At 40.3% G+C, this 24,504-nt stretch overlaps 1 protein-coding gene across 1 annotated transcript; it reads right to left on the bottom strand.

The window, feature by feature from the left end:
- Positions 1–1,619: 1,619 nt before the first annotated feature.
- On the bottom strand, positions 1,620–20,038 carry LOC118783596 (cholinesterase-like). Its single transcript, XM_036537536.1, has 4 exons — positions 19,935–20,038; positions 4,349–5,863; positions 3,825–3,985; positions 1,620–1,821 (listed from the first exon to the last, which is right to left on the bottom strand). The coding sequence occupies exons 2-4, from the start codon at positions 5,848–5,850 to the stop codon at positions 1,697–1,699; spliced, it is 1,788 nt and encodes a 595-aa protein (XP_036393429.1). The 5' UTR covers positions 5,851–5,863; positions 19,935–20,038; the 3' UTR covers positions 1,620–1,696.
- Positions 20,039–24,504: the final 4,466 nt, after the last annotated feature.

The following is a 24,504-nucleotide window of genomic DNA, read 5'->3' as shown; positions in this document are numbered from 1 at the left end:
TATAGCCATTTAGCTATATAAGATTAGCCAGTTAAAGCAATAACGCTTGCTTGCATCTGGGTCATTATCAGTTTGCCTACTATCATCTTGCTACGAGACTATAGCAACAGCTATAGCTATAAGATGATAATGCTGACTGTCGCGTATCCAGTCTATATGTAACCCCTTTTGTGTTAGCATTTTCATTCATCTCATCAGCTATGCAGAAATGCATCGTGGAAGACAATAAAAAAAGCAAATGGTTTACCTCAGCTGGATCAATCAGAAGAAGTACTAGAACATTTTCAACCCAGGGTGAAATTCATCCAAGATGAATGGGGCTCCCACGTTCCCCATTGGAAGCCCCTCTGTTATCATTCTCCACTGTATGTGATCTGTGATCAGTATTTTACTGTCACAGCTGGAGTGATACTGAAAGTTCATGTTTAACACTGGCTGGAAGAAATGGTTGTTAGCTAGATGGCTATCTATCCCATAAGTGTGTATAGCTTTATAATGTGGCAATGAATAAAATTCAGACCCTTGATTGCATATCATGGAGTGCTGCTGCTGTAAGTCGTTTTGATATATTTGTCATAAAATTTGCTTTTATAGGTACATCCCTTAGAACATTACCCTGCTCTGTGTCTGGCCAATGTTACTTAACCAAATGAAAATAGCATATGTTGTACTTACTCCTTTGTCGATTGTAGAACAGTGGACTGCACATGGCATACACGTTCCACAATGGCTTGTGTTCTGACACAATGCTGTGTAAAATGGTGTATTCACACAAAACTCCTGACATAGTACTAACATATGCCATTATACAGCTACAAGGCCACAGCAATGTTAACTATGGCAAGATATTCATACACAGTAAGTAATGTATTTCAGGACAATGCTGGTTGTTGAGGCTGCAACCATCATCCAGCCTTCATAACCTGTTCATCCACCTCTACTGCACATTGCTGCTTCATAGCCCCTTTGCCACTGGCAAAATGTACCGCCTATGTCCCAAGTTCCAAATGAGCGATTAACCTATAGAGTTGTAGTATTGAATGGCATTACATTTCAGTAAACATGACATATCGACATTTCCTCTGTTTGACATTTGCATCTGCCTTTCAGCAAATATTACAATAATGTCATTTGCAACAGAATTCAGCACATTTTTACAGACAGCACATGCCTCATGAAATATGCTGTGTTTACAGTTCATTCCTTCCCTTATAGAACACATAGAATATATGCCTTTAATTTATTGCAAGTGGCAATAAATTTATTTCAAATGTTAAATTTTAAGTCAGCCTTCATGAACCACAACATCACTAACTGACATTAAGTGATTTAAACCAATCAAAGGGATTAGCAGTGAAATCATTGGAGGCACGTGAAACAAAAAAACAGTGTCCCTTTGTTAAAGCCAAAGTTGTGCATGTTTACTTTTAAAGTAGTTTTAAGTGATTTGAGCCCCTCAGTAGGTATGTGTAAGGCACAAAATAATATAAGTACAAAACATGATACGTGTACAGCATATTCAGTGTGCTACAACCCTTACAAAGGTGCAGTTAAACTCCACTATTGTTTCTTAAATAATAAATTGAAATCTGTTGGTTTGTGTTTTCAAAGTGCACTGGAAGGACCCTTCCACACCAACGATTGTCAGGAGTTATACACTTAAAATACAGACAAACAAACATACACACACATACAGTTAGGCCATTCCACACTGGTTCTTTCTGAGGCTGTAGTCATTAAATTGATTCTTCCAGTCCAACATGTAAGAGAGCCAGCGGTGGAACTGGGTCTTCCACTGAAGCTCCACTTTATCAATACTCACTGTTGAGAGAGGGAGAGAGAGAGTGAGAGATAGAGAGAGGAAAAAACAAGATAATCACTACGTCTGCAGCTCGATCTATAACTCTCCTAGCCTCCCATCACCAAAGCTCTCTATCTCTCATTCCTTTCTTCCCTCTCTTCCATCCATCACTACCCCCCCCAACATACCCTAAGCAGCTGGTTTCTCATATTTGCAGATATCCCTTTATCCGGGGACAACCTATACTGTGACATCTGAGACCTTCTTCAACCTGAGTTATGCAGCTGGGCTTTAACTGTAATAAATGAGGCACCTTACCAGCACTGTCCCTCCTGGGTATCAAACTTGCAACCCTCAGGAAGTCAATGTCCTTCCCTCTACACTATATGGATGTACTGCTGCTCCACATGCAAGGGTAATCCCTAAGGTGACCTTACCAATGTGTGTGTGTGTGTGTGTGTGTTTGCAGATAGGAGGGTAACAGATGCTTGATTTTAGGTGGTGGTTAAGCTCTTTGCAAGAGCTACCCAAACATATGAATAGTATGATGTATATTGTCTATCCTCGTGGGTTTCTGGGGGCAGGGATTGCAGGATGTTGGTTGAACCACATTCTTGCTGAATTAAATAATGTCGCTACCTTGGTCTTCAGTCAATTTCATCCTCAATTTATTCAGCATCAATACCAGTACAAAATATGTCATTGTAGAACGATGAGGCATTGGAAGCATCCCTGTGTGAGGCTATATCCAGTTTATTCTGAACATTTACACGTGATGCTCTTTTCTGAATGCCAGCTTTCCTGATCATACTTCAATGTTTTGTCTTATTAGTTAGTTCATTATCCCCAGCAGACAGTGTTCCTGCTGGATGAATTTATAACTGTTGCTCTGCTTGTTTAGTCAGAGAAGATTTGGATATCTCAGGTGGTTGTAATTGTAGAGTGTGAGCCAGGAGTCCAAGGTACAGAAATGGCTAAAGAAACGGTCTGTCTAATCACTGTGTCCATTTTTACACCAACTGCTTATTAAATGCCTAGTACAACATGCAGCGAATGTGTCTGTACTGAGTAACGGAAAAAGGTTTTCAAGCTATTCACTGCAAGAAAGCAAAAATGCAGTAGGTGGCACTACACTGGAAATAAATGGGATCAATTAATTCCATATCCTTCACCACATCAGGTTCAATTTAATTTCCGAAGAGTGCAAATCTGCCTTACAATTCCTATTTGGTTCTCAAATCCACACTTCCATCAAATTCGAATTGAAACTGACCACATAATTCAATTCAATACAGAACTGACCCCTGCTGACAGACGTAAGATAGGCAACAGATCCACTGATCTGGGTGGGAAGAGAAAACACTTTATATGTGAGAGAAGAGAGTGCTCCTATGTGTTCTCTGCTGTTCGGTTGTCTTACGCTCATCGCTGTTCTGTTAAAAGAGGAAACAATTCTCCTGCTTTAATGCTGGAAACAACACACACAATGTCAAAATTATTTTAGGAGATCAAAGAAACAAATTAACAACCGCCGTATTCAACTGTCCTATGAGAATTTCATTCCGTTGGTAAGTTCATCAAATTTGGAAAATGATGCAATCATTTAGATATACAGAAAGAAAAAAACAGAAAACGGCATTCTTATTTACTTGACAATTTCCTGTGACTTGCACAAAATAGCTGAATAAAAAACAACTTGCAAAGACAAATCCCTACCTTACACTACATGTATTCAACTAAAATAAGAATGTGTCATTTCCATCTTTAAAACAATAAGGGCAAAGATTGCGTTTGCATAATTAGCTCACAGAACAGGGTTGAGCATTATTCATACTTCAATATCGCATCTTTCTGATGTAAGGACTGACCTCACGCCCACCCAACCTCCAACACTCAACCTCTGGGCTGCAAAATACAGCAAACATTCTTACAAAACCACTAACAGTATAGCCCTCAGAGCACTGTGATAAAGAACATTTAAAAAACAATACTGGCAGTGGGTGGAGTACCACATGTGCCTCACCTGTCATATCCTGGAGTTTGGGGAGAAAACTGTCCCAGAATTTACAATGCAGGGCTCTCAGCCTCCTGTGGGTTCTCAGCTGGTCTGAGTTCAGCGAGATGTACTCCTGCGTCCCGGCAGTGAACGCCGGCCATGCCGCTGATCCCGGCACATTTGGGTTCCTGTCAAAAACAACCCCCGACAGCATGAGCTGGCAGTGATGGCTGGTTCTGCTAGCTCTGACTCATTTTCTGCAATGAGGTGCGTGACAGAAAGAGATGCACGATCATCATCATCACGATCAGCAACAAAACGAACAAGAGCGTTTGTCTCCTGTCTCTGAGATTAATGTTGTCTCCTTCAGCTAGATACCTTATAAAGCTGACAAAAAACATAGACCTTGTGTGGACTGATCACTTTGTTGATGCCAAATGAATGATTACTTACTAATATTACCATTATTCAAAACCATATCATTTACAACCGTCAAATTAATAGGAGTGAAGGCTGTGTCTGCATGTCATTTTACTAACTAACAGACTGACCCGGTTCTGGCAAAGTTGGCCCAGTGCTTCATGATCTTCCTGCTCATTGCCTCCTCTTCCTTTGTGTAGCCCAGACTTCTGTTGAGTGGCATACCAAAAACAAACTCTATCTCATATCCGTGCATCACCCCCATCCACCGTGGCCAGGCATTCCTGGAGGACCGGTGATCAAAGAAGTACAGGAAGGCTGTGTGGCCAACATTGACGAACCTCTGCGCAAACTCCAGCAGGGGGCAGATGAAGTAGTAATCTCCAATGATGTGGTTCAGCGCATCGCGGTTTTTCTCGCCATTGAACTCATCGGTCCAGTCTGTGTAATGGAAGACCACCGCCTCCTGGGAAATGTCACTGAGCCCCAGGAGGAACAATCTGACCCCCTGCAGGAGTTTGTCTCTGGCAATCAGACTCTCATGCTCAATGCTGAAACCTGGAGCCCCGTAAACCAGGAAGTATGTCCCCTCGTCTTTGTTCACCCCCAGCAAAAGCTCAGTTTTCTTAAACTGGCCAGACTGGATCAGCACTTCCGGTAAGTCGGCAAGAAAGTCCCCATCCACCGTTGGGACAAAAGTTGATCCCACGGGCAGGGGCTCCTCAAGAACACTGTGTTGTTGGCTCACAATCTCCTCTGGCTCCACGCCACGAAGGCAGGCCTCCAGGTCAGCATCACTCCCCAGCTGACAGCCCAGCAATCCGGCCAGGGTCAGGGACCTGTTCCAGGCCTCACTCAGCGGGACTGCTGCCCAGGGGGCGTTGACACTGCCACTCTGGAGGATGGCCCGGGAGAACAGGGCATGGCTCCCTGGGGACACGACATGGAAGCTGACTGAAGCAGCACCAGCGCTCTCTCCAAATAGCGTGACGGACCGCGGGTCACCACCAAAGGCGGCGATGTTGTTGGCGACCCACTGCAGTGCCATTCTCTGGTCGTACAGCCCCGCGTTGCCCATCACACCCTGGCTGCCAGGCAGAGCCAGGAAGCCTAGTGCCCCTAACCTGTAGTTTGGCGCCACAACCACTACACCCTCAGCATGACTGAGGAACCGCCCATCATATACCTCCAGGGAAGCAGAACCCGTGGAGAAGCCCCCTCCATAGATCCACACCATCACAGGCGCAGCACGAGGTTTTGGAGAGGGCGCCCACACGTTCAGGTACAGGCAGTCCTCGCTCATCCTTGTGTTGGGGTTCCACATCTCTGCCCCAGGAAACCCTGGAAATGACACATCCACGTTCTGGTAGCAGCTGTTAGGAAGCTCCGTCACCTGCCGCACCCCTGACCACGCCTTGTGCGGCGTGGGCCTTCTGAAGCGGAGGTCCCCCACGGGGGGTTCAGCATAAGGGATCCCCAGAAAGGCAGAGACAGAACCGCCTGGCACCGGGATGTGGATTCCCCGGACTTTGCCTTTATCTGTAAGGATGGTGAGGTCGTCCTGACCATGTGAGAGGCTGAGACACTGGAGAGCCAAGAGGAACAGAGGGAAGGTGACTTTTGCAACCACCATGGTCTCTCCAGGCCTAGTGGGAAACACACAAAGACAAGAGGGAAATGTATCTATATAGTATATTCAAAATATAGCGTAAACCTCTTGATACCCCCTGTAATGCAGAATAAGTAAGTGATACTAAGTGGTATGATTTTAACAGGGTTCCCATTTTAACCACGGTTATTCATGTATTTTATAGTTTAATGTAAACACATGAGTTAAACTACATTTATTACAGTATGACATTTCATGTTATTGTGCAAGTCTAATATTTTCAATGATCACATACTTAACCCAATTGTCATCATCAATTACAGTGCACTCTCCTTATAAGAATCAAATCCATCCATGATGATTTGATTTTTAAAAATGGTTTATTCGAAAAGGGAAATTCCAACTCAACTGACAAAATTGACATTTACAATGCTATTCTCCTTTTAACTGAGAAATATCCTTAGTTAAATGATTCAGACATGGAACAAAAAATGTATTTGAATATACAGTATTTTATGCAGTCCCTTAATAAATGAAATTACTCACATTAAGCTGTGACAAAGTGAATGTCCTTAACTAATTTGACCCATGTTCATTTTTGAGTGTCTTAACGATAACTGATTTTGTGTAGGCTGCAAAGACTTCCTTCCAGTTCACAGCCATCTTCCTTTGTTCTTTAAAATACTCAGAATAGAATTTAAAAATGTGACGCAGTAAATACTACAGAATCTCAAAGCTGTATTGAACTAGTCAGACTCATCTCTATCTTGAGACTAAAGGCATCGTTGTTGAACTGGAGAAAGCATCCTCATTTTTCTAAATGTCGACTGCCATCCAGCCATTAAGTTAACACAACCAGGCCATTAGCAGCAGACCTGTTTTTCTAAAAACATGTTGGTGCTTCAGTAATTACCACACATTTGTATTCAAATTCAATGACGATGTCCCAGTGTTTTGGATCAGTGTTTTGATTCTTATATTAACATGTCTTACAAGTGGAGTGAACTGTATGAGAAATGAATCATAGTGGCCAACATTAAGAGCACTCACAATAGGCTAAACATGGTACTGTTCTCTTCAATAAATTATTTTAAAACTAACTATACTATCAGCAAAAAAGTTATAGTCTGGAGGTGATGATAAATGGGTTCTCAGGTGATATTAACAGGCACTGAAACCAGCAGTGAGTGGTAATTAGTTTTGAAAAAGAATGACATTGAAAGGGCTGTTATATGGAGCAAGGTGATATAAACCAGGTTCACCTTTGCACAAATACATTTTAAAAATAACCTTTATATAAGCTCCAATATATTTGCATCAGGCACACATTTTATTGATTTTTTTCATTAACTAAAACTCAAGAAACTGCATGTTTTTAATTCTACCTTTCTCATAGCTTAAATATATCACACAACAACAAAACAACTAGGCCAGGGGAAGACTGACAACTATTAATGACACTTCAAATACAGCTGATTTCAAGAAGGCAAGTGAAAAAAGACAATCAGATTCCTCTGTGACTCATTCAGTACCAGACGTTTCCTCCACTGCTCTTACAACAGATTACTCAGCTCGGGTAAAAAAAATAGAATTCTAAAATTAGAACTCCTGATTGCTTGCTGTGATAGTGGGTAAATCCCGCTTGATTAATATGGCCAGCTCCAGCGAGACAGATTGTTCCCAAGGCCTCTGTCTCGACACGGGAGAGGAGCTGAGACTGTGGGAAGCAGGAAGTACCTGGGAACCAGAGGGAGGGGCCTGATCGCTAGCCCCGCTTCTGCAGCAGAACTGGTTCTGCTCAGCAGGTGCCTTTGTCCAGGCCAGAATGACTTACACAGCTTGCTTTTCAAATAAACCTGTAATACACATTCACACAGCTGGAGTTTCACCACAGCAACACAAGTGACGCTTTTTAAGAACAAGTTGCCCCTGGGATGCCAAGCCATTACTCTGTCTCTCCCATCTTGCACCCTGACTACCATACAACTACTCCTCATAGGCAGACTATGTTTAGCTACAAGGATTTCTTGACAACACACACTACAGTACACATTACAGGTACCCCAATATATTAAACTTTGCAATGTATGCAATATATGAATGCAATATATAAAACTTTGACTATATTGCTAGGGATGCTACAGGATGCTATCAGATGGACCTATATAAAATGATAAATAAAGTGTGTAGCTGACTGTTCTTTATTTCCCATATTTTCCATATTAAGTATTCTATATTTCCCTTAATATAAACTGATGTGATTAAATGCATTGACTTATAACTAGTTGTGTGCAACTGTAATGCAATTGTAACATATGGTAATAAACGCTGAAAAAGTGTGTGACTATATGTGTATGTGTACTGTAGCCTACAGCTTAAGGGTTTAACAGTGAGCGGTAGTTAAGCAGCTAATGTAAGCAGGTTGGGCATACAGATGTTTTTCAGTGTCACAGAGTGCAGCAACCAAACCAAAGGAAATTGCTGCACCATTCTCAGAAACTGAATCATAATAATAGAAGTTCAAAAGAAAAATAGTAAACATTTTTGCACACCATGATCAGCATTTTCCATTGAGGATGATTTGAGTTTCTGCCACCTTATTAAATACATTTAACTCAACAGCAGGCTGTTTCCCACTGAATGTTCTTCCCAAACAGTACAGTATCTCTACGCACATCCATTTACCCTGAGACATTTCAGAGAATTTTATAGGAGTCATTTGGAGCTGCGATATGTCTCCTATGTCCACGGAAAATAATGACATGATGCAAATAGCAATATGTAGCTATTGTACATGCCCAAGACATTTTAAATGACAAAAAGCAGTTACTGTGCATATCCATGACACTGTAAATGGTAAAATTCAGTATTATAATTATATAATAATTATATATAATTATTAATAATATTTTTTCCACATTACACATTTGTTTACAATATGCCAGCTGATTCACTTGAAAGAACTACCTATGAAATAGCCAGAGAATACAAATACATATAAAGTACAAATACATATAAAGTATACAAAATTTCTTATACTTACTGATACATATCTATCTTGCATCGTTTCTGTTTTTGTCTGTTGTTGATTCTGACTACCTTCCTCTAAGGTGAATATGCTACTAGAAAGTATATGCAAAGCTGTCAATGCATTTTCCCAATAACTGCCAAAGAATATTTCCTGAAATATCAGCTTCAGTCACTGACAGTGGCCCTGAAAATCTTGCTGCTCTTGTGGTGTAAACCGCACACCATTCTACCCTGTGATGCATATATATCTCCTAGCACAGTTCCTATTAATTCACCTTTGGTACATTACTACATCGACCTGCATGGCGGCACAACAGGGTGAGCCTCTCATCAGGACTTCTAAATGAGCACTTTCCCCCACAGAGAGAACTGAAATCAGCCACAAGGTCAAGCACAGACTGACTCATTCCACTGGACTAATGCCCCACTGCTCTAAAACTGAGAAAAGGGAACTAGCAAATCACTGGAAACTTGCACACCATCACAATAATCTTAATATGTTTCTTAAAATGATGCAACTAATGTATGTGTGGGGGTAGGCTCTCTCTCTCTTCCCCTTTTTCTCTATCATACACACACACACACACACACACACACACACACAGAGCAGTACTTTCACGGGGAGTGAGGCAATTCTGAGAGGCCAATGATGCAGCACCAACAGCGAGCGAGGCCCGGTAAAGACAGCACTTAGAAAGCCAATGCCCCAAAGCCAATGACATGCAACACTCACTGACACAGACTGAAGATGCATTTTACTGTCAACGGGGGGCTGCGCATTTCAAAGGAGAGGACTTGTAACAAACAAAAAAAAACCTTAAATAAAACAATGAGCCGCTATCTCCTCATCCCATCTGTAATCTGGGCTGCAAAGATAAGCAAATAAAACTGATGACACTTTTTTTTTCCCTTTTTACCCCCTCAGCGTTAGATTTTAATCAACTCTTGCAGCGGTTACGATGACTTGAGATGAGAGGATTGGCGCAGCGGACACATCTAATGCATTTTACTTACTTGCCACTATCTCCTCATCTGGACAGTTAATGACCTTTTCAGACACAGTCTGGGAGAGAGGGGTAGCAGACTACTATTTTAAGATGTTTCAGGAGACAAATGCCACCACGAGGTGGCTGATGCCTTTATCAGTGCACTTTGTAAGCTCACATCTAAGAAAACACCAACACAACATAATTATCATGCAATGAAATCAGATCCATGTAAAGGGAATGTTGAGCATCGCATATATCCCAGGGCATCCTTCGGTATTGTTCCCTGACAGAAAAATGGCAAATCCGCACTGTTACTTGAGTGAACATCAGCAAAACCACAAGCAAAAGAGAGATGCTTTCCCCATACACTGGTTTCTTTGACGTAATTTCATTTACATTGACTGCTGACAGATTGATAAGTAAAACCACTCTCAACAGCAAAAAAAAAAGACTAACACACTCAGCCTCTGTACACAAATACAAAATCTCTTTCGAAGAATTGCATCCCCAAATGAGTCAGGCACTTTTGAAAAGAGGCTATCACTGTCTAAGGAGGGCAGTAATGTTTCTTTCTGCTCCTGTACACAAAGACACCTCTCCTCTCCTTCCTGCCAGATGTGCCCCCTGAAGGACAGGCAAACAAACATGTACCTTGAACAGGAGGAAGGGCAGAGCAGCTGGGAGCCCAGGGAGATTGCAAGTTCAAATCCCATGAGGAACAGGTGTTGTACCCTTGTACTACTCTTAAACTGAAACCAAATTTAATCAGACAGAGAGACAGACACACATATAAACACACACTTACACACACATACAGTATATACACAAACACAGAAAGTTGACTGCCTTTCTAAACACTAGACAGCCTGCTTTGTTTTTATTCATAGTCTGTCAGTCTTTCAAGCCATTCACCCCTGATTACAGTGGGCAAATGAAGTGATGGTGGAATTGAGTTTGACTTCTTGACTCCATTTTGTTATCAGGTTGTTGATCCAAAGTATGAGCTTGGGGTTCACTCTGAAATGAACAGACAGTGTAAGAACTACATCTTCCATGCCTCTTTGGTTATGTTTGCAAAATGGTAATCATCTATCACTAGGTAAAAAAAAAAAAAAAAAACAATTTAATTCTATTACCTGATGAATTTACATGCAGAATTTTCCAGCTACATATCTTTTCAATAAGAAGAATATCTGCCAATTACATATTCTGTTACTGCTGTTGGAGACTTGTTTATTGTTTTTTTAATTATTCAATTATGCTTTGAGAACTTCAGGCTACCATCAATACTTGACAGCACAGATACAGACCCTCTCCTCCTTGTTCCTTATTTATCATAACCTGACCTCTGGTGAGGAATGTCTTTTTCAATGGCCATTTTCATACCAGTGAAAAAATGGTTTTGGGAAGTAAGACTGGGTGGCAGGAAACTTTTCCTATCATCAAACTGTTGCCAAAAACTGTCATACATGATTGAGAGATAACATATCACTTTTTCACTAAGTCGTGTCCTGAAACTTGTGTCCTGATATTTTGACGGGTAATGTCGTTGACATCAGTCGGCTCTGTTCCTTCATTAGGGTTTAATATTAAAAATTGCCAAAAGGCTGCAGGTGGGTTATGTATTTATTTATTTATTTCTGTAATGAGGTCACCCATTTTTTCATCCACTCAAAATCCAATCTACACACAATCTTATCAGGGTCATGCGTAACACCCCAACAGGACTCTCTCCACAGTTCCTCCCTCTTATGACAGAACAGCAAGTGATTACTGTGTCATGTGATCCCTACCACTCTTGGTCACATGTGGTGATTAACAGTGGAAATATCATGAACTTCACCCACTATCTCAGCTGTTGAATGTGGTCTCAGACAGAAATCATGTGTTTTTCCACCCTAATTAACACAAGTGAACACCTATCCCTAGCCCAGCTTCTACTCATAGCTAGACTACAAGCTGACTGAAGATAACTGTTTGCTATGATAAATACACATAATTAAATTCATTAAAGTACCTTTTTAAATCAGGATTAGGAAAACCAACACTATCTTCAAATATTGCAATGCCTTATTATCAGCTACCAACACTGTTAGCCTACCAGTACACAATACCACATTGTGAGTTAAGTGTAACAAGAATGAAAAACTGAATTCAAAATAAAATCAAGCTAAAAATATTTTAAATACCTGAATGACACTGAGGTTTTGCTGAGTGTGGGTGTTTTTTAGCACTTACTCAAATTTTGCAAACAAAAAAACCCAACACTGTAAATATATTTTATTTAAAAAGTACATATACCCCTACACACTTCAGTGAGTTCCTGAATATGTACACAGAAAAATACAGGCACAAGTCACAGGGTGAAAATGAATCACACTAATGATATCAAACATCATGCACGTTATAAATATCACATCAAGCACAGAGTTCCCAGAGTCAGGTAGGCCGGGGCATGATTGTTTCATGCTGAAAGATGGAGTGGGTGGGTCTTACATCATAGCTCGTGTTTAAGAAAGGTTCAAGGACTCAGCAGTCACATTAATGCAAAACTCTTCATGACAGAAAAGCCCACTAAGCAGAGATTGTTAAATCCATGTGATATTAGTCCATTAAACATTGACATAGAAATCCCATTTGTTCCCAAAAGCGGATGACTGTGACCACCCTGCAATCATCATTACCTTTCAAAGTAGCATCATAATTGAAGCTCATGTGGTTCCCTGGCTCCCAAATTCTCCCATATGTGTCAAAAGCAAAGCTTCATGACCATTTACCAGCGTTATCAAATTACCACTCAAACCCAAATAACTGAGTGCACTACTGTGAACATGATTAATCAACTTGGGTTAAATAGTTTTTTAATAGTTCAGTCATTATATTGAGGTTTAAAAAACACACCCAATAACGTACTTTCTTTGTAATGGCACTTGTTTCTGACATTATGGACCTACCGACAACTGAACAGTTAGAGAAATGCACATACTTTCCCAAACCTACCCTCTCAACGGGGTAAATCCATCCATTGTGTTTAGAGTCACTGCTATCCATGTTTTAACTAAAAAGATCTATTCACTACACTTTAAATCAAGTGTAACTTCATAAGGTATTCATGAACACATGAGCATGGCATTATCATATTTTAGAGTAGCTATAAGCAAAAGTTTTTTTTTATAATATGCGCTATATCACTCTGTTATCTCGAGAGTGACTGCAGTCTTTCATGAATGCATGATTAAGTTGATATGTCATGAATCTGAAAGTTTCAAATATTTGTTAGAAAGTATAACTTGTATGAAGTTACTTTTCATATAAAGGGTCACCTTTATATTAAAATGTTCACTTCATTTAAATACGAATAATAAACATCCTCATCATTCACAATTGATATTATTAACTTAAGACTTCTACCCTGATCCTGCACAGACTTAATTCATGTAACCTATCAATTATGCATTACAAGTCTGAATTATCACTCCTCACCATGTGTGAAGCTGAAAGAAATTTACACCAGGGATGTAAGCGATCAGCCTGCTAACTGAATAACCATTAAAGTCCAATCTTCATAATTTACACTTCCAACGACATTTTGGAATAGCAAGTATTGGTGTGATATCTATGCTTCTCTTTTTCAAAAGACTGGCACTGAAATCTGGAGCAAAATAACTTCATAGGTAATTTTCCCTCAGTGAAGTGCAACTTGCTCATGATTGTTGAACAACCCTTAGACACAGCTGCCCAAAGTTACAAAAATTGACAATACGAAGTCTATATATAACAAAATTACACTTACGTCTTTTCAAAGTAATCACAGGGGCAACATTTCATGAGGGAATTTCAGCTTTTTGCATTTAACTCATTTACTAAGTTATTTTTCAAATTATCAGCCAATAGTACTCCTAACTGTGACAAGTGAAATAAGCTGTTGCATGTTTTCTTAGCAGATACCCTTTCCAAAAGTGAGCTCCAGGTTTAGAACATTGCTCAAAGCTGCATCACTACAGCCCAACCTGGGAATCTAGACTAGGGATCTACAGTTATAACATCAGAAGCCCAACTCCTTCACCTCTGCCAGCTGAGGCGAATGACAGGAACAGAGATGAACCCAGGCCACCAGCATCAAACATTTTATCATGATGTTAACACTAAGAAAAAGAGCAGCATCCTGAGTCTGAGATTCTCTATCTCTTGATTAAAAAGTGACATGGCAGTTAACTAATGTTTTACCTACGCGAATACATGTCATTGCCATACCTATTGAGCTAATGGCTGTCAATAGAGTAAACCACAGTCACGAAAGCAATGTATCTATTGGTGGTGAGACTACTTTAGTTTTGATATTAATGATTCATTACTATCACAAAGGCAAATCACTTCATGTTTAACATTCTTTGTGTGCCAGGAGCAGCATGGAGGATAAGGGGGACGCTATCAACATGGCCTTCCAAGCCCATGGGCACTGCCTTCAGTTTGAGAGGGCACTTGGCAGACACAGAGTAAGTCCATACTGTCATTGGGAAAGGTGCTTTCAAAGACTGCACTTGCAGTCACATGTTTAATGGGCTATGGAAGACAAACACGGAAAGGGTCTCTGCCAAGTCAACATGCAATAAAGCACCAGAGATGTAGTTTTTTTTTTGGATTTTATTACAATATCTATCATCTACATCTTCTTAGAGATTATTACTGTGGTTATGGCATCAGGTTTTGTACAGCCAGTGCTCTGTGTGCTGGCTATAGGCCCAAGCCTGCAACACGCCAACTCAGTGCTCACTTTGCCAAAAGTTTCAAAAAACATGTCAAATAATGAACAACACAAGTATATAAATACATAGAGATATGCAGTTACTATCAGTGGTGATTCATACAATCTAAATAAATGTTTCCATCTTTATTACTTGTAGATTTTCTTTTTTTTTTTTTTTTACAAAGAATGCTTGCGTTTATCCAGGGTTAAACAGAGGCAAATGTTTTTTTTGTTTTTTTTTTTCCTTTAAATCTGCCAGAAATGGGGGGTGGGGGGTGGGGAGTTACAGACAGAGAGACAAAGTTAGAATTGAGAGACAGTGAGAGGAAGTACAAAAGGGAGAATGTGAGAGGCAAACGAGTGGAACAGAGAGAGAAAGAGACAGAGAGAGGGAGAGATGAAGAGTGAGAGAGCAGGGAGAGCGAGAGAGAGAGAGAGAGAGTATGGCCTGGAAATGCAGCTGTCGTCTGGTCTTGGTGACAGGAGAAGCCTGGTTCACGGATTAGAGCGATGTGACCTTGTAAAGCGCCACAGTGGTGAGCAGGGCAGCCAATCAGGCTGTCGCAGGACCTACAGCATGCCCTGCCCATTCAGCATGCCACCGCTTACACCGCCACAAATCCCACTAAACCCATACAAAACAGGGATGTTAGGAACCTGTTTTCTGTGGGGGAAAAAAAAGCAGACAAATTTTCCTATTGGAGATAGTGCAATGGAGAATTTCTCACTGTAGCGATCATAGGTTTTAAAGTGCACTGCCTCTAATCAAGCACTTAAGACTCTTATTGCTGCAATAATATTGCTACTTTGAAATAAGGCAGGAAAACAGCAATGCAGAGGTGGGGTGAGATGAATATGCTTTTTTCTCTATTCACAATTGTCAAGGGATTAGATTAGAGAGTTCATGGGTGCAGACCAGTGTGTGAAAAAAAGCAGCAAATTCTTTGAAATGAGGGAAATGGAGGATAGGTTGAGTGTGTGCATTCTGTTTGTTCTGTTGCACCAGGGAGCTTTATTCTATATGCCCCTTTATAAATTTTATCAGGGAGCTAGAGATAAAAACTGTTGCCCGCTGTGGGTATGGATATGGACTTCTATCAGATGTGGGCCCCTTTCCAAAATAAATATTAAAAGACAGATATGATCAAAAACAATAAAAAGTAAACAAATATGCTCAAGAGTCTAAGTAATATCCGTGAAATTGAATGGGTTCTGTTTGCTTACACTAGTACGTACTGATTGTTATATTTCTTAGTAAGTGACGGCTAAAAGCCATCTGTCTCACACTTTGAATCCTTATTTGCGACACGCTGCAAAACTGCCACTGTAGTTTGAATGTATGGGTGACAAACCACAATCAGATAACCTCTCCATCTGTCATACAGCTGAATCAAGTACATATAAATTTTACTTAGTAACACATGAAATTGTACATATTTTCGACGAGTGTTAAACATTTCTAACATGGAAAACTGCCCCTCAAACAGAGCACACGAAGTATAGACAGCAGGACCTCAGCAATCAATTGCTTGTCCCCCACCCCCGCCCATTTTCACATCATGTTCAACACAGAGAAATAGTTTAAATATTATATTGTCATATGCAGCTGAAGATATACTCAAGGGGGAGTTACAAAAAGCACAAATGATTATTCAAGAGAGAGCAGGACTGTCAGAAAATAAAATGCATTTAAACTATGGTTAATATTACAGCAGCAGCTCTAAGAGTTTATGCGCTGTTATCATCCAAGCCTTTTGGGAGGATGTCAGTGATGTCGATGACAGCAATGGAAAGCAGAAGTGTGTAGTGGATAAACCTCAGGCACTGCAGCAAAACAACAGATCTCCTTCAGTTCTTGGTGGGGGCTGAGTGACAATATCGAAGAGGCCAGAGACAGAGAGAAAGAAGAACTAGCGGAATTGTATCGGAGCAGCCAGCTGACATCACCAGTCACCAGAGAGCCAGCTCACAGGTCCAGACTTACAATTAAGGACACAAGGTTGATTAAGGACACAAGTCCTTAATCAAGCCCCCACTCTTTAACCCCATAGCCCCATAACTCGTCTGAGGGAGGTAGCTGTCTCTGGGTCTGGTTAGGGCTCATTTTTGAAAGAATTTTAGAAATCAATCAGGTTTAACTAAAAAGTTAAATATTGTAGCATATGCACATGTGGGGCCAGCTATGAAGGGAACTGCCACCAGGCTCTGTATTCTTCAAGGGGAGATAGCAGCTAGCTAAATCTATAAAGCTAAAGGTATAGTCCATTATTCTGAAGTAGCACACTTGTCATATATCATCAATAAATCAACAGGAAAAATGCTAGCTACTAGCTAAATACTAGTCTGCTGAAATTACTGCTATTATATGTGGCAGCAGAAGCAGGACATTCTTCTGGCTAAACTTTACCAACAGAGATACCAAGATGTTATATGGTAACAGAGGCCTACTGTACACAAGATCCAAAAGTAAAATATTCATATGAAGACAGGTACCTATGGGGGGCATTTCCCATAGTTTTAACACCATAGGCAAGACTATAGGCTATAGGCAAAAGGCTTATCGGGCAAAATGCACTCCTCAACATTAAACTTACAAGAAAAGCATATAAAATGTATCTCATTCAAGTATTTAAACACTTTCATATTTGTACTGCAGTTTGTCCAATAAAAACAAAAAGCCAAAATTAAAGCCAAAAGCTACTTATTAAGATAAGCTACATTAAGAATTGATAGTTTGTACTTCATAAAGACTGTACTAGAACATCAAAATATGAGACGGTAAAGCTACCTCACAGACCAAACCTAGCTCATCAGTTGTTTTATGAAGTCTGAACCTTCCCATGGTAGATGAGTTTGCATCTTGCTGTCATATGTAGTCTGTGATTCATCAACCAAAGATTGTGTGAAGATTTAAAGATTTCACGAAGATGTTTCACAAGTAGAAAATGACAAGAGTCCTGCCACTGACATACAGTAAAAAACCAACACAAACTGGGGGTGTGTATTTGAGTGTCTTGCAAGGGTTCTTTGACTGACTCACTTTTTTTAGAATGCAGAAAGCACCCTCCACAGTGGCTGGTGAGCCTGCAACTTTAACCTGCCAAGGAGAGAATCTACCCACATCTGTAAGCTGGTCAGTGTTAACTTCAGACCCTGGCAGCAAAGCCATCCTATTTAAGGCCTAAGAGATAAGATCTGGAGATATACGAGTTCAATCTGTAAAGCATTTGCTGCAAAATTTACATGTCAGATGCTGTGTCTACCAACAGGGCAAACAGTAGGGTTGTAGTTGGAAATCAGCCACTTGCTCTTAATCAGAAAAGCTTTCAAATATGACTTAGAAACTCTATTGTGAAAATTCACAGCCATTAAGAGTCAAATGAAGTGTCACACATTAAAGTTATGTTTGTGGCAAGGTCATTTTTCATTTTGGTTGATCTTTGCCAGGTCATGGATTGAAGGGGAAAATGAAAAATAAAAAAGATGATGACAACCAGTTCTGAACTTGGCACTTCACAGCAACCCTGGATGAATGTTTCTAGGAAGATCTGAGATGGACGATCTACAAGATGAGTACCCAAACAAAAAGACAGGTGTCAAAAAGTAGTGTAAAAATATTACAAACATCAGCTACTAAACTATGCTTCAAATCTTCAGAAGCTCTAATTCTAAAAAGTGTGTGCGGAATCTCTGAACGCAGGTTGACTTTAAGGTGTGCTCTACTGGTAACTCACAATGCTGAAGGAGGGCAGCCCCAAGTATTAACCAGAATGTTATCATTTCTGTCCTCAAAGAAATTCCTGTTCAACGACAGGTTGTTAAAGGGCTTGCCATTACTACCACAACCAGAAACTGCACCCATGATACTGTATGTTTGGATCTGACCTCTCTCCCACTCTTTAAACCCTACTTCTACATTCGTGCAGCATGCAGGGAGACTCAACAGAGGGGATGAGCTGGAGCAGATTAGCCCTTTGCGCAGGTTATCAACAGTACAACAGGCATGTCTGTAACGAGCGCAGAGTCCAAACAGCTGCGCTCAAATGTATGAGAGGCAGCATGTGAGCTCTCCATGTTTGACAAAGACAGGCGGGGACCAGGCAGGCGGAGCAAGGATGTGTCTATACCCCCTGCTGGAGTAGCCCTGTGCTAATCATGACTGTTTACAGCACTGTCTACTCAGCGAATCACAAACTTCAAGAGAAAGAAAGTCATGGGGTGAAAGTTTACTTCTGCATATCAGATACTTTGGAACAGCCAGGCAGCTATATTTATGTATGCTTCACATTCAGCTTTAACTTTGAACAGTTGATGTTAATGTTGCTTGAAAGTACACCATGCATTCACAATGAAAATAATGACTACAAAACACACTTTATTTGCAGTTCTATTTATTCACACAATTTTGTGCTGTGCACAAATTGTCATTAATTCCCCAGGTTGCACTAGAGTGGATTGATGAGTTATTACTCGACCTCCAACAGTCATGATTGCCTGATGTATAATATAAATGTATCAGTGATCACTTTCATACTTGCCTTACCATACTTGTATTTTATGTCAAGGCATTAGAGTAGTCAAAAAATAGCATACTCTATGAGACTGTGGTATTGAGAAATTCTCACTCATTGAGAATGCTCACAGTTATTAAATGGATAAATATATGCCTTACAAAATCAGACCTTTCAGTCTAAAAAGGAAGTATTACAATATGCAGAGTATAATCTTTTCTGTCACATTTGCCTATTGCATGTCCAAAGCCAATGAGGTAAAAAGAGGCTATATTTGACACACCTGCCACACTCTCTAGAAGTATCTTGAGCATTAGAGAATACCGACACACGTATGTAACCAAGAACACAGGAAATGAAACTGTAACCGTAACAGTGTCGTATATAACGTGACCTCTATAACGTCTCAGTACTGGCTCATCTCAGGCTATTGGAAACACAATGTAAACTGATAAAAGTCCAGACAATCACGCACAAAAACGCAGAGTCAGACATAAAACACGCTTTCCTCTCTGCCGACAAAAAATGCATTTCGAGCATCAAACTTCAGATCAACTTTTTTTTCCCCTAATATGAATGTTCTCCCACAGTGATTCCACTGTAACGTTCACGACATCGCGACTCTCAAACAACACGTAGCATCTATAAATAGAACACATTCAAATCCCACTCATTTTCGTGTAACTGCAAGCACGGCACACATCCAACAATCATTTTGCTTCCTAAATAAGGAAAAAAATGACATGATTCCTGTAACTGAGCAGAAAACCAGCCGAATGCTTAATTGCACAGATGTAAAAGTCTAAAATATAGAGATATCAAGACACTTACCAGTTTTGATGCAACTGTCTCTTTGTCTCTTTGTATCTTTCATGCAGCGGGAGATGTAATAGGCTATTTCCAGATTTATTAATGGCACAGAGCACAGCTTTTGTCTCGGCACCAAGCAGCACAGCACGAGAAACCTCGCGAGCGTTCGACACTACGTTCGAATTGTTTTGCCAACCACTGAAACTGAATGCTAATGTTTCTTAATTTACTGTCATACAAAACGAGTACTGGATTAACAAACAAGTTAATTTTATCACTGACTATTTTAAAGAGCGACTGAAAGTATCAAATTACTGCGACCTGGAGACACCACGTCATTACCCGGTATTTAATATTGTAATTCATATATATAATATATAATGTGTGTGTGTGTGTGTGTGTTCTCTTTATTTGACCTGTTCACTATATTTCTTGATATGTAATCTACCTCTGAAGAAGACGGAAGACAGACATATTAAGAACCCAGCCAATTTCTGGCAGCAGTATTAATTATACATAAAATAATTTACAGGAGGATCTGGTTAATATGCTCTGGATTCCCACAGCCCTTTTAATGTCACAGCTGTGTTTTTCAAAACCACCTGCTATGCATCATTTGTCTCAGTGTTGAATTGAGTTGTTTAATATCACTGGGCAACCCAATGTCACTGTCAGAGGCCAGTAATAGCTTTTTTTGCCCTTTAGGTGTATAGAATTAAAACAATTTATTTAAAAATTACAATATACTTAGGAGTGGAAACATTATTATGAGTTGATCAAAGTGGGTGGGACAGTGTTGACAAAGGTTATGTTCAACTAAATAAGCACTGGGTTAACAAGAGTGTCATAACTGTGCTGAAAATGGCTTTGTAGCAGGTCATAACAGTCAATAATGCACATCTTTTTAGAACAAGTTCAAACTTCAGCTAATGCTAGCTTTTGATTCTGAGGCTTATCAAGATATCTCAGGTAGGACTGGCTGTCTAAATTACTACGAGCGAGAAATTTGCTGTTGCTAACACATAACTAGGGCCCTGATTGAAGGAAGAGTGTTGAATTTGCACTTGCTTGTCTGTCCATTTGCCTTTAAACAATTTCAGTGTTTTAATCTTCTATCAACATGAAAAGTGCTAGGCCAGTTACCTGTTTTCTTGTTTGTCTCTTTTTTTATTACAAACAGCATAGCCAAAAAAGTGCTTCAGTCATTTTCAAGGACAATAGTCTTTTTCTTTTGCTACTAGTACAGTGAATAGCTTTGTGAATGGTTTTGATTATTATTTGATCTTCTAGCTTGCTGGATAGAGAAGACAATTACATAATTCTGAGAAATGTTGTATTGCACATGACATGCTCTTAATAGACTGTGCTGCATTGTGGTCAAGCACACTATAGGGACAATTCAGACTTGAGATATGTGCAGCTAAACGTAATTGTTTCCACAGAGAGTTGCTCATCTCTGTTACTACTAATTCAAACATGGACCACTTAAGCGCCTCTGTGGGAGATGTGTGTTTGCCCCAAAATGAATAAAGAAATGAATCAACAAATGAATCAACATCCTTGCATGCTCTGTGACCTGGAAATCGATAGCTGGTCATCTCCTGAAGGACAATTCCAATTGTGTAGGAGACATATGAAGGAGACAAGATATGTCCTTGTATGTCTCCTTAGGTGGGGGATGTATCAATGTATCCTCCTACAGAAAGGTTTTTTGAGGATGTTAACCACCACAGGTTGTGTGATGTATTGTTGTGATAACAAACAGTTACTACAGAAACTACTCACTGCTTTAGGGACATTCTTCGTTTCTCCTCACATCTTGTGTATTCAGCCTAGGTCATCTGGGTGGGTGTCGCAGTGGAATCAAGAAAGAGACGTGAGGACTCATTCCTGACATATGGGACACAGTGGTCGGAAACACTTTCCAACTCTTCCAACTGTGTCAGATATTGCACAGTAGTGTGTCTTGTCTACAGCTGGCTGCCATTTAAATTAATCAAATAGAAATTCTGTTTTTCTGTTTAGTTGCACTGAGCTTTGCCTGTGTAGTCACCAACAATGTTGTTACACACGATGGCCACTGCAATGCACAACTTATTCAATATTTTCCTGCACAGAATGGCTGCAGAGAGGAAACATACTTGTCAATTCAGAATACGCATATCATGGAAAATAATGAGACACACATTAATTTTATGCAACACATCATCATTTTGGGCAAACTGTAGCCCAAACGCACATCTCCCATTAAAGAGCTTAAGCAACCCATGTCTGAATGTGATTAGTGGTAACAGGTACACAACTCTCCGCGGAAGCACTTAAGCGGGGTTTACACATGCGTATCTCAAGTCTGAATCGGGCTCCTAACTGAATTGAAGAGTAGTTGAATGGAATAATACAAGAATTTCAACAGAAATGACTTAGCAGACACTCCATGCCTTGGAATGAAACGAACATGATAGATTCGTAGATTGCAATCTCTCACATTTCACGTCCATCCTGGGGGTACTTGGGCCAAGGCAGAAACAGATGATTTCACATTGCTTCTGGTCATGGATCTACTCTCTGTGCTCTACAGTCCTACCTGAGAAGAGCTTAATCAGTTACTTCACCCAATTCTCACCTTATTCAACCCCTGCAACCCCTGCCCCAACCACCTTCCCCGTGACCAGCCTGTGAATTAAATTACAAAACTCACCCACTACTCTCTCAGATGTTGGCACTTTTTATGATTTTCATGATATGTGGTAAATATTGTATAAATGCCCTGATTTTCTCACTTTTAAATGGTTTTACATCAGTGTTGTATCAACCCTCCTAGTAATGATAAAGTGCTTCGATATCATATTTTATTTGATCTATTTATTCCCTGCATGGGAAATTAGAGATGATTTGAATGATATGTGAATTGACTTAGCTTCATGTTTATCTACAGTATCTCACTTTTTAGTACTGAATCGGCACATTTTTAGGAAAAAAAAAACAGCAATAAGATACATATTTGAAATGCCTGCCAATGATAGGGTTTAATGAAGTTACGAGCAGAAAACTTTATAAGCAGTTTCTTTTCCCAATTTGAATCTGCCTTGGAAAGCTTTTGGGCAATTTGAATTCGCCAGCAGAAAGTAATAATTGGTATAAGTTATAAGCTGAATTGTGCAGTGTGTGTTTGTTTGTTTATGGGTTTTTCCTTGTCACAAGAAGCACTTAGGATTACATCATTTGAGCTCTTCCAATAGGACTGTCATGCCCCGTGTGTCATACTGACATCTCATTTTTTATTATATTCTGTAGAGGCACACTTAAATCAATGGGTCTCAAAGTGGAGTGTCAAACAGGGTGCTAGGCACTTGCATAGAGTGTAAGACTCAGTTTGTGGCACAGCAGGGGGTAGGCAGTGCCAAGCAGTCCTCAACCTCTTCAGACATCAGGAGATTAGCTCATAAAGTGAGAACTGACGGTCCTTTGACTTCAAAGTTACTGGCAATATTCTTCTTATTTTCATAACTTTAATACAAATTTTGGTTCTTGCATATAACTCTCCAATCTTAATCATAGAAATGTCTATTCAACAGTTCTCTATAAGCATGGCAAAAAAGAGAGATGCAAATCATTATGTTTCTTGCTTTACAAAAGCAGATTAATTTCCCAGTCAGACTGAGTAAAATTTAAGTCGAAGCTGTTAATAGCATGTGTGTGTTTGTCTGTCTGTGCATGTGCTTACGTACGTGTGTGCTTGTGTATGCATGAATGTGCATGTGTATACATTAGGGTTTGGCCAATTCCTAATAATACTGGATAGAGATGTTGTGATGCTTTAAGATAGCAGCAGTAAGGTTGATCATAACTGTGATATTCATAAAGCTCACTAACCTTCCCCCAACCCCCACCTCTACCCTAACCCCTTCACTGGAAGCCCTCTCAATGTGAACATTTTCTGACATCAGGGCCAGTGAATTGATGAAGAGGTGGGGGGGGGGGGCTATGAGTGGGTGTGCATTCATGTGTACTGGTGTTTGTGCATATGTGCACACGTGTGTATTTAGCTGTGGGCGCATGATCATGTCCGTGCATTCTGTCCATGTGCACATGCATTGGTGAGAATGTGTGTGTGTGTTTGTTCAGTTACGGCACTAGAGTAAACACAGTACCAGTACAGTACTATTTGCCTCTGAGGTGTGTCCCAGTGAGGTAACAGCCCTAACCTACACAGTTGTTCCCACCACACAGATAGGCAGACAGAAAAAGTGGGTCACAATTCTGAATGCTGTACCACAGCGCCTGCAAGGACACACACTCCTCAGCTGACATACAGCTGATGTCCTTGCAGCTTTGCTGCACTGTTTTTGGCAATGTCACCACTGCATCATGCACAACGTTACAAGAACATACACTCTGGGTCGCCACAGCCTTAGCTCCAGGAGGTCTCAGCTGGAAACCTGAGCAAAAATCTGACCCCACTCTGTGTCTGTATGTGTGTGTGTCGCATACATGCTGTCCTGCCTCCCCCAGATAATGCCAAGAAAGACAGCCTTTACAAGGCCGAAAGCTGTTTATTTTTCAAGGATTTTTCATGCTGCTTTTTTTAACA

The sequence above is a fragment of the Megalops cyprinoides genome, chromosome 9, assembly GCF_013368585.1.
Source record: "Megalops cyprinoides isolate fMegCyp1 chromosome 9, fMegCyp1.pri, whole genome shotgun sequence".
Lineage (NCBI taxonomy): Eukaryota > Metazoa > Chordata > Actinopteri > Elopiformes > Megalopidae > Megalops > Megalops cyprinoides.
Note: the sequence above shows the minus strand (reverse complement) of the source record. Positions and strands in the feature narration are given on the sequence as shown.

Excerpts from the sequence above, each read along its gene's own strand:
- LOC118783596 (XM_036537536.1), bottom strand. The coding sequence starts at position 5,850 with ATGGTGGTTGCAAAAGTCACCTTCCCTCTGTTCCTCTTGGCTCTCCAG. Across the intron at positions 3,986-4,348 it reads GCCAACTTTGCCAGAACCGG|GAACCCAAATGTGCCGGGAT; the intron begins GTCAGTCTGTTA and ends TGTTTTTGACAG. Across the intron at positions 1,822-3,824 it reads CAAACTCCAGGATATGACAG|TGAGTATTGATAAAGTGGAG; the intron begins GTGAGGCACATG and ends CTCTCTCAACAG.